At 33.7% G+C, this 15,143-nt stretch overlaps 1 protein-coding gene across 7 annotated transcripts in view; it reads left to right on the forward strand.

Annotated features, from left to right (window-relative positions):
* The window catches only part of LOC138131967 (pseudouridylate synthase RPUSD2-like), a 449,464-nt gene that overhangs the window by 337,582 nt on the left and 96,739 nt on the right, over positions 1-15,143 (forward strand). For all 7 annotated transcript variants that reach the window (XM_069049260.1, XM_069049259.1, XM_069049264.1 and 4 more), the window contains one exon: positions 13,069-13,158. In XM_069049260.1, the coding sequence (XP_068905361.1) occupies positions 13,069-13,158 (90 nt within the window). The remainder of the gene's footprint in view (positions 1-13,068; positions 13,159-15,143) is intronic.

Below are 15,143 nucleotides of genomic sequence, written 5' to 3' on the forward strand. Positions count from 1 at the left end.
CTCACGCTGCTTTCGCTGTGTATGTGAGGTTTAGGGGTTGAAACTCTAAAATTTGTCTTTTACCGGCTTTAATAGAACCATATACCGGTACAACCTAGCATAAGGGAAATCTACCTGTTTTTTTTTTATCTTTTCTTGCTACCGTTATTTTTTGTTAATTTCAATCTCTTTCTTTACTTTCTGGGAAAGAGCATTGATTTTAAGAAAATATTAAATATACTCGTATATTTATCATACGTTGGTTTTAATTCATTTTTGCAAGAATTAATTAAACTAAAATGGTGATGATTGAAGAAACAGTCGTTGACTTAAAAGAAACGTGGTCTAAGAGAACTGTGAAACTAGGAAGTCTGCAGTTCACTACCTATTTCAGAAATTGCGAAATTATCGGTAATTTGCCAAAGTGTAATCGATACAGAATATGCACATTTTCGTATATTTCCAAAACTATTGATTCGATTTGCACCAAAATCAACAGACCTGGAGCGTTTACTGATACAAATATTGGGCAAAAAGGAAAATTCCCATCGGTTAACTTCTCAAAAGAAGATTCGATAGTCAGACACTTTGAGAATAAATTAACATTTGTTCTTAACCTTTTTATTTCTTCTTTTTTACTATTTTTACTTAAAAATAAAAGACTAAGGGCCAGTTTATAGAAAGAGAATTAAATATTTAATTCGAATTAAATTTTAATGGGCGATTAACCCATGAATCCGAAACATCGATTGGTTCAATCTGATCACGTGTTCGCTTCTGTAAACTGGCCCTTAATCATTCCATGCAGTCATTGTAGCCACTCAAAACTACATGAATCCAACATGTTAAAACAATTATACAGTGTGGACATAAAATTTGCAACAAAATGCATAGTACTCGTAGCGTGATGTTTTTAAGAAAATCGCTGGGACAGCTCGATTTTATTTCAAAAAATGCTATCTTGTGACGTGCAACTTGTTTAAATAACGTCATTGGTTTTTGCGCAATGACGTCATCGCCAATTTTTTTAAATAACAACCCCCACCTTTTTCTTTTCTTTCTGATAGACCTTCCTACTACCTAAACAATAAATGAAAAAAATTGGTGCCTTACATAATAATTTTTTTGAGAAAATGACAAAAATCGACATGTTTAATTTTCTTAAAAAGATCAAACGCTATACTCTGAATTTTGTTCCAAACATTATGTTTACACTGCATATGCAGTGTATTGCTCATCATTAATGAAATTCAAGCTTTAAAATATGGATGTGTTATAAAAGTTTCTAAATTTTAACTATTATTGTCAAAAATGTTTCCCACAAGAGTCATAGAAAATATAGCAAAGCTTATTGACTTCATTATGCTCTTGATTGACTGACTGTCACGTGGACGTGAATAGGAGAATACTGTGCTAGATTACTTGCAAAAGAACATGATGCTAACAAAAAAAAAGGAAAATAAGAGTAGTTGCCCTGTTAAATGAGAACAACACTCCCATTCCCTAAAGCTGCATTTTCATGTATTGTAGTATTCATAACTCAGGTTTAAAGATATTTTTCTACTTTGCGTTCGTACTGATGCTATTACGATACTGTTTTGCGTATCGTAATAGGAAAAGGCGTGATATAATAATAATACTAAAAACAGTGAAATTTAATTTTTTAATTTTGACGGATACTGTGGTGTCGCGGCAGACCGCAGACGTGACCTTGGGTGGAATCCTTCAACTTTAACGGTTTTAAATTTTAAATTATTTTTTTCATTGAAAAAGTGGCGAAGTAGAAAAAATACTGTATGACATCTCGTTTATAAGGCATTTTATCGCACTTACTCCTTTAGGGCACTCCTCGCTACGTTCGTCGTGCTATAAACCCGTGCGTGCGATAAAATGCTTCTTATAAGACTCGTATCATAATATACTATTAATCAATCTCTCTATTCACCACATGTGTTGTAATTTATTCCCAATGCTAAAGCAATGGCTGCGTGATACTCATTTCTGGACGAAAGGATATTTTTCTAACAGCATTGATTAAGTGACGATGTGGAGTAACGTTCTTTAAATTTTTATGTCTTTTGGTGAAGCACATAAGTGATGAACCACTCTCACGTCAAATCAAATCAGAAACACTAAAAAAATGGGATCCTTAGAGTAGTGTTAATTATTGAATTGATTTTTAATTCCAGTTTGATAAAAGATGCAAGATAATACTCGTATAATACACATTAGTGAAGTCTGTTCTCAACATTAGCCGCAAAGATTTTTACAAAAATGTCTTAATGCCAACACCTCTCCGTTACGAACACATTACTCCCCAGAGTGTTTGTACCATATTAGATTGACTATACATGTTTTGCATTTTAGGTCCACAATATATTGATACATTTTTATGCATTTTTCTTGTAATGTTTGTTTTCTACTGAAAACACTATGAATTTAATATCGCGTCTCGCTGCATCAAAAATACTTACTTGAAAGTTGTCTTTAACTTGAAAGATATAAAGACACCAATATCGTGCAGGTGCATTACAATTTAAAAAGTTATTTATATATCTTTTCATGCTATGAAGGAGTGGATTTTACGACCTTTTCTATCCAGTGTAGGTATATTGTATTATATATTTTTAAGTAAAATTTATGTTTTAATTTTCTTTCTACATAAATCGTTTGCTTAATAAAGCGCGAAAAACAATTTTTCAGATTCTTGAAAATTATGTGAACCCGTAAGTCTGATGTAACACAGTTAGCACAGTGTTTAGCTACACCATAATAGCCAAAATTAATCTTTGGGTGAATTTCTGTGATAAATTGCGGGCACCTAATTGTGCCCGACCTCCCAAGACTGATCGTGAGTCGAGTTTAAAATCACTCCCAGTCAAGCTCGGAGTCCCTCCTAGGACTGCTTCTTGTCTATTAATCCATAATTTTCGAACATGCAACAGCATTATCGTTGCACCGAAATTGAGAGTTCCTCACAAAACAAAATCAAGCAGCAACCTTCGCATCAACGGCTTTTAGCGTGACTCCAAATAATCGAGCGAATTATAATTTGGCTTTTTTTTTATTATAGTCGCATTTATTGTGCGAACCAGCTCGCTTCTATAAATAATCCATTTCGTTATATGGAATCACAGAACGGAAGGAGATAACAGCCAGGCGTTTTCCCGGTGTAAATTTGAATTAATGAGACGTGGAAAATGAACACAATAAGTAGATAATAAAGCCTCCATTAGGATGAGTGTTTAAATCAGAGCTAATGAACGCCTCTGCATACGCGGCGACCGGTCCAAATGGACGGGTTAAAAATGAAACGGTCCAACCATGTTTTCCTTCCTAATATTTATTACGTACGTTTTAATACGATGTCAATTTGATCTCGATCGTAAATTCAAATTATCGACAACTGCGCCAACGCGCCGTTATTCAATTATTTAGAAAGAACTTTGATTAAACTGGAATCAGCCAATCGCGAATTGCAATACAATTAATGGAACACAAAAGTCGAGGTACAAAGGGAAACAGCCATTACAGTTAATAACAATCAGGTCGTCGATTTTTTTATGACATGAAAAGGTCGACAATTTTGTAATTTTATTGGAACATCTCGAATATCGTTTTTTATTGAGCGACATGGAAACAAAATAAAATTTCAATATGTTTTTCCGGTTTTCTGTCATTATTAAAATTTTCTTCCACCCATCTTCTAACATTATTATTAATTAATATGCTTAATAAAAAATCAATTCGTGGCATTTCATTTAATGCATTATTTGTCTGCAATTATTAAATACATATTGTCTTTTTTATTCCTGTTCCTGTTGTTGATGTCTCCTGCTTACAGTCATTTAATGCTTCAAATAAGCTTACATTTGACTCCGTCGAACCGCCTGCGGACATTTCAACTCCTTGGATTTGAAGCGTTTCAAGTCCGATTACAAAAAAGAAGCCACTACAACCGTTTCTATAGAGATACATAAAGGCGCGATTTTAGACCGCTTGAAGATAAACTATGTGATAAATAATGTAACTTCTATACTGCATGGCTTCATTACTTGATTTCAGTATTGTCTTTAATCCATACTGTCGTAGAAACACACTCCGACGTGGTTGTCATGAAAAAAGTGATCGTAATGCAAGAAAAAAAGGTAATATAAAGTGTGCTTTCAAAGGAACTTAGTTGATAAAAATATCCGTAATGTCAATATAAAATCCGGCTTCGATGCCGTCCCCCTTTTACTGTGATTATTAATAATAACTAATAATAATCAGTTAAAAAAGAACTGTTTTAAAGAAGAATAGGACATAAAATGAACAACAAAGACACAAGTTACATTGGAGATTAATTTTGACAACAGTGATGGACCCAAGATATAAAATAAACACAACTTGTTACCAAGCACTGTTGATCAGGTTTTAATTTATACACCGAATGTAAGATACTATTATCTCATTCTGCATTTGTTTTGGACAAGCAATGTAAACAGAAATAAAAGGTGAACAAAACTAATTATTTCAAAATCTTTTTTGCCTTAAGAAGGTGAAATTTGTTTCACATTTGTACTAAGGTGAGATAACTTCCAAATTTCTCTTTCTCAGACGAAGTAGACATTAAATGAAATAATATATGTTATCCATGTTATTATTATAAAATTGAACTGATCATTTTCAATTATCCGCTTTCAGCTGAAGATTCGCTTGTGTTTAAAAGAATTGACATTGCTTGACTGATTAGTACGAGTATTTATTATCAACAGTATTATGGTTTTAGACCAATTAATTTAAACTTTCCTGTTTTTCCTGTGTGTCCCTGAAGGAAAGACAAAACACGGTTGTTAATTCAAGTATTTCAATTATTTATATAGAAACTTCCGCAACTAACAAAAACTTCGGCTGCTTTATTTTTAGTCTTGAAATCGAATCCTTTTATTGTCTACCCTGGCATCTCTGCCTATATATAGAAGACGTTACAGTGATGTCGTATATTTATTAGGGTCTTCTATTAGCATGCGGTAATAATTTTTATAAAAAGACAAATGTATCTTTTTTTGTCTGGCACCGAATCAAACGTTCCGATTTTTTTTCGAACATTGTGCGCTTCGTATAATCCAAGCTTTTGTGATCCGAAAATAGTCGGGACACCTTCGCCGCCTGTATTAAAGTTCTTTTGGTTTATTTTAATTGAATCGAAAGACAAAGCTGTTCGGAGCGTGCGACGCCACTTTACCTTAATTTAATTCTAGCATTTCTTCGACTCGATTTACATTCAACTTTATAAATAATCTTTGGCTTTTCCTGTCGGCAAATAACTCGCAAGAAAGCAAATTGTCTTCGTGCATTGAAGAGCTAATTTACAAGATGAGAGGAACTTCCTAGTGCTCCACTGTGTCTTAGGTGACTTCGCCAGACTGTGTTGTTTTGCGTTTATATTCTGTATTTCATTTTTGCTCAAAGAGCAATACACAAAGTTGAAAAAAACCTCAATTACCTTTGTGAAGCACAATTTTTTAAAATCTTATTTTTGTTCAAAATAGCTCGCTTCTCATGACTGAAATATGCAATTAAATGCAGCCGTATTTCAATCCAGCACCAATTAATCAGCGTATTGACAGATCGCCTCTGTTTTTGTAATAAATATGTTCCATCAAGGTCTGTTTTTCAGTTGAAACTTTAGTCATTCCGCGCTACAACTTCGGATGTAAGTAATGTCTTTCCGGAAGCTTTTTATTCAGAAAAATAGACCCCGGAAAGGTAATTCAGTCGGTGCTGGCACACTTATATAAATTTTAACTCATTGACTTCCTCCAAATTGGAACTGGATCTTTAGCTATGCTTTGTGCATTTCGAATGAGCACTCATCGAATTTCAATTATATCAAATTGCTGATTTGGCTTCCCATTCGTTCAATACAAGCGTTCTTATCTCGACTTCACGACACACCTGAGGATTTATTGGTGTTGTAATTTTTATTACATGCGAAATTACAGCTCAGTGGAGGCGGCTATTGTAAACCAAATACCTGTGTGAAAGGTGGTCAACAAAGGCTCCACAGAATCACAAATTTCATGGCGTTTCCCAGCCAATAACACATGCATTGTGGAATTCTTCAGGAAGCCATATCAGACCAGTGCGATTTTTTTTTTAATGAATTTTCGTTACAAGGGATTCGTTGAGCTCAGCATTTAATTTAGTATAGGGTGAATGAAATGATCTTAATAACATTTAGGAAGTACTTACTATAATGCGATGGGAGTTTCACTCTATTAATTTGCCCCGAACAAAATTAGAACTACTATTCTAGAATCCGTATTACTATTCCTCCAGTTTTCATGCTGTGTATAGAGTAGCCTCCTAATTGCCTAATTTTCACTGCAACCACGCACCCTAACATTAGGCACATTCTAGGGAGTCACTTCCGAGCTGCAAAGCATCCCCGCGGTCTGACTCAGCGTTGTTCCTTTTAGAAGGATCTCCCTTGAGCACGACATTTTCTGTAATCGCTTAATGACTCAAGCAAGTACACAACAAAGGTTGTTACACTTATAAAAATTGTTTTCCTTCCGTAAAGTGAATATAAAGAGACAAAGTTTCAGCATTAGAGGGCGCAGAAACTTTCTTACTTACTTGTTGTTTCATAAAATTTTTCGAAATCGATTGTTTTACACCAAAGAAATCTACAACCGTATTTGTCATATATTTTTATTTTTTGGCATTGTTGTGTATTAGGTACGATTTCTGTAAATGTCAACCTACTAAAGTTAGTTTTTTTTTTTTTTTCAAAATAAAATCACAATTCGTGGTAATAAATTAACAAATTGTTAGCCTGACTGTTGAAGAATGCAGTTTACACAAAATTCAATTTTTAACGATTTAACACCAAAGATTTTATTTCGACTGATTCGCGACCAACAAACATCTAACGCGTTGAAGTGACGATGACAAATTTCGGAGATTGTAATGGATTTTTTTCAATAGCAAAGCGACATGTTTTCTTAAGAAATCACAAGCACCCCACACTGTTGGATCATTTCCAACTTTTTTTGCCACGTGAACTGGGAAATATACAAACCACATAAGTTGCTGCTGTACTGTGAACATCCACATCTGTTAATTTTTTGTTGAAAATTTTCAATAAGTGTTGATCGATCCAATTAAATCTTTTTAGGTTTAAGTAGTTGACGCCTTTTAAAGCCCAAAGAAAACTTACTGAAGTTGAGAGACTTATACTTATATGCTCTAAGCACATAACGTGAAAAGCACCGTGCTTATTTCTTGCAAAGAGGTGTAGGTAAGCATATACCGCACATATCTATTTGCATAAATATCTTATTTCAAGTCTCATTTCTTTCTCATTTCTCTTAATATAATTATTCCAAGAACAAGAGACATTTGACAATGTTGCATTTAAATAATGGTGAATTATTATTATTGCCATCAGCTTAATAAAATTAATCTGATTTGCTAAACTGTGTAATATTGAAAGCGATTCAGTATTGTGCTGTTATTATGTTATGATATGACATACTCGTACCTAACAAAACTGTAGGAATACGAGTACATTACTGTGGACACAGTTTAATCAATATTTACCCATCACCTCTACCTTATAAAATACATTGCTATGAGCGCCTATACATAGGAATTAGCACTAAAAATCAAAGAATATACCGGCTGTAACTTCCTTATTTTTCATACGATTTTAATAAATGATGTGTCAAACAAAATCGTTTTAAATGGGATACAATTAGAATTGATCCAATATTTGTTCTTGAGTTCTGTTTTTGACAGATGATGGTCAACTTTTTTTTTCAAATTGCACTCTTAACTTTTTTTGCTCAGTTTTATAGAGATTTTTATTTTGTATATGAAAATGTAAACAACCATGTTCATGCATAGAAACAAAAAGAAAAAATGAAAAAATAATGTAAGTATTTTTTTTAAATCAAGTAGTCACATTAAACAGGGATGATTTAGTAAGAAGAATCGTAGCACTATGTGAACAAATACCACCAGAATTTTTATTAAACGCCGCAATGGGCGTCAGTGGAAGGTGTCGAATGTGCCTTAGAGAGAACATTTATACAGTGCTACTTAAAAATCAAAATTAACTGCCGTCTGTCAAAAGATATAATGTCAAAAACAAATTATAGCATGTCGGGCTATAGTGTTTCTAAAACGATTTTGTTTGACGTATCATTTATTAAAATCGGATAAAAAATAAGGAAGTTATAGCACCAAAGGTTTTTCATAATACACCCGGTCCAAAAAATTATAATCCGGTATGATTTAATGGCTCTCAAAAATAAGTAGATACTCTTATCTGTGACAATAATTTATTTGAAAATCGCACACCTGCCATAAACATCAATAGAACGTTTGGTACATACAGTGTTTTCCTTTTGGTTTTCCTCTTTTGTCAATTGTATTTCACTATTTCTCTAAACTATTTCATATTTACGTCACGTTGACATTTAATAGAAATAGGAAATAGTTTTGAGAAATAGTGAAATATAATTGACAAAAGAGGAAAATCAAAAGAAAAACAGTGTAATAACTGACCATTATTTTCGTACAAGTCATTGATCAAATATTTAATCACTTTTACCATGAAAACTCCAACATTGTCGGTTTGAAATTTAAAGGCGTACAAGATTCTCGTAGAATCTCTCACGTACATGTGAAATATTTTCTTTAGATTTTTCCTTTCTTTTCGTTGTTGTTCGGAAATAAGCCACTCGTCTTCAATTTGTGTTCATTTCCGCAACAAAAAAGCATTCGTGAACAAATTCGAAAGAATTAATGTATTAATGATAATAATAATAATTGTATTTTAAATAAGAGAGATATTATAAAAGTTTCAAAAGAAAAGCTTCATATACACATAAGGTAACATCAGTAATCCTTAAAGCCACCCCACGATACTACTCATTCAAGAACGCTGCTAGACATGCTTCGAATAAGATAATCGCTGTGTTCTTGTTGTGTAGGGTGTGGATGGATCAAATCAATTTGAGATTATTCTAAATGGTCTCTAGTAACATAAGCAATTTGCGGACGCCTGTTATCCTGTTAAAAAACAACATTATAAATTCCATGAAGATAATGACAGCAACGGTTTCCAGAACTTAGTGGACTAGGATGATACTGCCCTGAACAAAAATCAAAGTTGATCGTCCACCACTAAAATGACACCGCAAATCACAATGCCCACAATATCGGCTGCATGCCTCTATTGAAAATAATCAATTTTGCCTCTGACGACGAAGTTTTCCGACAACTATAATACATGCCCAAGCAAAAATTAGATTCATCACTGGGTACCACAGAGTTTCATTGCTCGTGATATCGTTGGAATCTTGGGTATAATGGATCTGCTGTTAAAGTTAAGACTAAATGTAGCCTGAGAGAACGAAGCACAATAGACCTTATTCTTGGCAAAACCAATGGCTTCAAAATGTGCTTGCTTTCAGCTTCGTACCACGCCTTTGCAATACCTTTTGTTGAGGTAACTCTCTACCCTACCGTCAGACGTGTAAGGTGCTGCTCTTAACGTTCAGTGGTTTTTCTAACAGTTCCTGTCCTTCTTATTCGTCCACTCTCAAATTCACTAAAATCATTGCCTCTTGCTATGAACATACGGAAATTGATTTTATCTTATTGGATTACGCAGACGACAATAAAAAGCTGCAGATAATTAAGTAAACAAAAACTTGTGGCATTAACTTTTTTAAATTTTAATCATTCAGTACTTATTCATATAAAGGGTGTTTTTTTAAATCTGGCGTCGAAGTTGGCGTTGGAGAGTCGATTGAGAGCGCACCACCCGTGTAAAAACGTAAGATTTAAACAACTGATCCGTGATCCGTATACAGTCATATGGTTAGTTAAATATCTTCACTCCTTCTAAATATTCCACTTTCAATAATAAGGAGTACATGAAAGAAGCAAAATATACATAACTTTACTAAACTCTTAATACTTCGTTTCAGTTTCTTAGATTTTATTTCAGGGTAAATTAGTCTTCGTTGGGACAACTATTGATTATAAACTGTCGCTTAGAAAACATTACCTATACATAAGAAAATAGACGTATCTATATAAGAAATGGTAAACAGGAAAATTACATACATTTGACTGTACATACATATTTATTTAGTTAGTCATTAATATGTAACTAAAGATAAAACAAATAAAAACCACTTTTGTTAATATTCTCTTTTTTCAAAAATCACCCCCATAGTTATGTTTTTGTGCCGCCGCTGGTGAAAATATTATGATGGGCAGATATTGATGATGATGACTCACTATGCTGCTGTTCTGTGATCTACCTGCACATTCTAATTACCTACATTTCCTGATTTCCTGGTTTTTGTTAAAACTTAACAATAACAATTTTTTATCTTACACATAACGACTGTTGTTCCTAAATAATAATTATATATTTATTTATTCGTATTCGGTTACAAATCAGCGCGGTATTCTCATTACTGTGTGAGTCTCAGCACTTAAATTTTTGTTGGTAGTAATTAGCATATTTTTTGCAAACACCCTACAGATAAAAATATTTTAGAACTGGCTTTTAGCTCCACAAAACCACATTCCATTTTAATGGAGTCCAACCAGACTCTTTTTAATGACACTTTATTGTTTTTCTTTTTTACCAAAGCAATTTACCAGCAAACCGCGTGTATATCACCTGAGGTATATTTTTTATTTCGTAACTTAAATAGAAATTAGTCAACGGTGTTTCTACAAATTGATCAGTTCCACCATTTTGACACGTGCAACCGGCACAAATCTGTATGCAGATAAAGCTGAAAATCAATCACAATTAATGGACACGTGTGGGGCATTGTTATTTGATTGTCATACCTGTAAACATTTTTAAATTGTTCTGTGTTGTTGTACGGTTATTTTTTTCGTCTGTTGGTGGCATTATTCGTGTTCTGTGTTACGCATTACGTTGTATAATTGCCATGCATACATCCTCTGTGTGATTCAGAATCATTAAGCGTACCATTTGTATGAAGGTTGATTGACAGAGTGGCACAATCGATTATTATTGTAATCCTTTTGCTGGCAGATATCTTGGATTTCGTGAATAATAGCAGCCGTTGTCTTTCAAGTATAAGCCAACATTACTCACAAGCCATAAACATAGACGGAAGGGTGTTGGTGATACCGTCATAAATTTAAATGGACAATTGTCTGTCGTGAGGAATTAGCCTCTCATAAATTATTTTTGTCAAAACGAGCTGTTTATGTACCCTGTTCACGGACAAGTGCGCCTAGTTTGAATCCATTATTAAGTAAGTGTTTTGCATCAAAAGCATGGGTTCTAGTGTATAACTTGCTTTGAGTATTGTTTTATGGTTGTCCAGTTTTAGAGTTTAATACAAAGCGGTTACAAGTCGCCGAGATAGTCTTATTTGTGTTAAAAGCGCTTATAACGAATGGAAACAATAAATCCGGCCTATGGAGACCATAATTTTTTGAACAGCCGGTCAGTAAGATATTAGAAATGTAGCAAATGGTACCCTTATAGAAAATGAAATCGTAATTCACCGCTTATCAGACAGATCTATCTCTTCAGTTTCTTAACGGAAGCTGAACCTTTGAGCCTTTGAGCTTAACATAATTACATCAATTATGCCCATAAATAAATTGTTATTGCACTTAACTTCAGCTAATGCGGCGTCTAACGTCATAATCAGGTTCCAAAGTGCAAACAGTGAGGTTATCAGTCTTGCAATGTTTGAAAGTTGGGCTAACCCTTTCTGCCCTCGAACAAATTCATGAACTTTGTTAACACAGTTAGGTTCGCGTCTGATAATAGCTCAATATAAATTTTAGTTAAAGCGTAACTGTTATGTCAAACAGTTATTGTTAAAACTTGTTAAATTGCTGTTCTTATTCTGTTGGAATTAGAGCGGAGTCTACTCCCCGAAGCTTACTCACATCGTTTCCGGGGTGCTTATGTTAATAACGGAGCTTGTTTTTCTTTATTTTGAGTGTTTTTCTTCCGCGAGATAAATTGTTGATGTAATGAATCCTGGTGTGGTATTCGCGATTATATCAGGCGCCTGATAAGCTGGTGGGAAGTTTCCGCAAAGAGGAATCGTCGAAATGGGTTTGTGTGTTCTGAAACGAATGCGATCAACAGATTTAAGTGGATTATGGCAGTAAACAAAATACACTGCTGAAAACGGCAAATAACACCACAATTACACCAGTTCTAACAGCTGCTCGCAGGAGAACACCATTTTCAGACGATTATTTTTTCAATAAGAACTAAACGAGAAAGCGCAGCGGTTTTGTTGAAGTAAAGGTTTTCAGTTAATTTCATAACACCGTGGCCACCGTATTTTGTCAAGTTGTTTGTGATGTTACTTCTTAAGTCTCTCTTCCACTTAAAGAAGATGCACCTGAACTAGAGCGCAACTTGTTAGTTATTCTCGTCAAGAATTGACATGCACAATTAAGCAACAATACAAATGCGAGATGTGCAAACTTAGCTTTTTATGTAAACAAATAAACCGACAACTTAACATATACATGCTCGTATAATGTGACCACATTCCATGTACGGGAGCAAGTACTCTTACTATTTTTCCTCCTTTATCTTCTCCCCCTACGTTTCGTTGACAGTAACCCCAAATTTTAATTTAACAATGGAATACATCATTTTGTACAGAGAAAATTTTATCTTTGTAGGAACATTTAATATTTGTAGATGTTAAACGATTAAACCTAGAATAGAACCCAAATAATATTTCTCCGCAGCAATTTTAACATGGTTTGTATCGCTACAAATTTCCTTTGAAGCAGTAGTTTATATTCTGGACAGAGGATCCTATCTTGATTTAGTTGGAAGTCACACTAAATGATTGTTGTTGCGAATTAAAGCGAAATCACCACAACTCCTTCAATAACAATACCATTTCATTCGAGTTTGTCGAGTTCATTAAATTTTATGCGGGTGTAAATTAAGCTTCAAAGTGTAAACGTTCTTTTGTGAAGAGAAGCTTTCAGGATTTTCGTTTCCTGTTGGCAATTAAACGTTCTTAATTATGTTTCTTGGTTTTGCAGATATGCGGAGGTGAAAAGGACAAGGGCAAATTGACAGGAACAGAAAAGCGAAAAGCGGACGACGGAGAGCCCAACAAAGATCTTAAAAAGGTAAGCATTTTAATAAACCCGCATTGTTTGTTTTCCAAGTTGGTAAACAACGAGTTAATTATGGTGATATGGTGGGGTTTTGACTACATCTACCTCGGTTATTGCTTAATTAAAAACTCGGAGGAAAAGTAATTCGCTATGTCGCGCCGACCGACATACTATTTTCACTGAAATTCCCATTTTATTTTATATTTTTTCATATACAGTGTGTTCAAAATGTCTGGAAACACCCACATGAAAACGTAACGCATAATTTTTGAAAAAAATCCAAAGACGAATCAATTAGTGTTAAAATTAGTTTTAAAAAAGCTTTCTGCTGATAGTGTCTGTTCGGTCTTTTCGATGACCTTGAAATAGTATATTATGATCCAAGTTTATAAGGAAGCCTTTAATGCACGCGCGACGAGTTTAAGAGCACGACGCTATTTTTTTTATTATACCTGCACTAAAATCTGAAAATTATAACAAAAAAAAAGGCAAATTGAAATGCCTTTTCCGAAGTAATCTGTGTCATTAATCGTTGATATAGAAATGGTCAATTGTTGTTTCGTTGCTATCATAAATTGTGTATAAATGTCTATCTATCATTGTTCAAAATGTAGGTGAATTTGTTATTACCTAAGCGACCTTAAAGCTTTAGTGTTTTAAGGGCCCTTTTTCGCACGCATTTTAGTGGCAAAAATAGGGATTCTGATTCAGGTATAATAAAATAGTAGTTTATTTGACGAGTTTGTGTGTAAATTGGGCCTTTTTTGGCACGTGTGGGCCATTTTAAAACGCTCGTTTCACTCGCGTTTTAAAGGCCCACGAGTGCCAAAAAAGGCCCAATTTACACACGAACGAGTTGAATACAACGTTTTTTGGTTCGACGAGCCCCTTAAAAGCTCCAAATCGTTTAAAATCTTTAAATTTAGCTTGACGTTTCGTTTTGACAAGTTGTGACATTTATCAAAATCCGTTCACATAGGAGAAAATTCTCAAATTCTGACAATGTCGAACCAAAAAAGTTATTATGTTATTAAAAAAATTAGTTTTTTTCAGGAAATTTCTTATATAAATTGAAAATTTTTTGACCGTCGGGTAGACAATTAAAAGATCTATTGGGTGATTCAAAATGATTGTGGCCAATTATGGCAACTATGTACGAAAATTTATGTGGCAACTGTGTGGATGAGGTAGAGTTCTCATTTGTATGACATTTCATAAGCGTGCATTTGATTTTTTTGATATCATTACACATTCATTTGACAGTTTTCAAAATTGCGCGACTATGAACTGTCAATGAAATATCAACTCTACCCTACCCACACAGTTGCCACATAAATTTTCGTACATAGTTGACATATTTGGCCACAATCATTTTGAATCACCCAATATTAAAAACGGTAGTAAAAATAAAACGTTGTCATTTAAAAAAACCTCTGATGACATCATAACTCATCAAAACAGCAAACAGATACCATCAACAGAACGCTTTTTGAAAACGCTACTTCACCTGTTTTTGCGTTTTTCTCCAAAATCATTCGTTTCTATTTTATTGGGGTGTTTCCAGACTTTTTGGACCAACTGTATACAGGTGCGTCCTAAAAAACGCCGCAAGCCATATCTCCGTTATTTATGGCTCGATTTAAATAAAACAAAAACTGGAATAAATCATTTTTAAAACACTATAGGCACGATGTAGATAAATTTTTTTTCAAAAAGTCATTCAAGGTCAGATAATAGTCAACTTTGTTTTTTCAAATAGCTTGGTATATTTTTTTATTCTGATTTTGAAAGAGATTATTTTTCTGAATCCAACGATATGCCACATGTTAGAATAAATAAACAAATAAAATAGCATTATTGGAAATTTTTTGTTCGAAAAAAATCACGTATACTATGGAAAACAATTCTAAACGCAATACTTATTACATGTTCTGTCATATTATTTTTTTTTATCTTCAGAAAATATTGTGGAAGAATTGGAAATTTATACGTCAAGT

The sequence above is a fragment of the Tenebrio molitor genome, chromosome 5, assembly GCF_963966145.1.
Source record: "Tenebrio molitor chromosome 5, icTenMoli1.1, whole genome shotgun sequence".
In the NCBI taxonomy this organism is placed as follows: domain Eukaryota; kingdom Metazoa; phylum Arthropoda; class Insecta; order Coleoptera; family Tenebrionidae; genus Tenebrio; species Tenebrio molitor.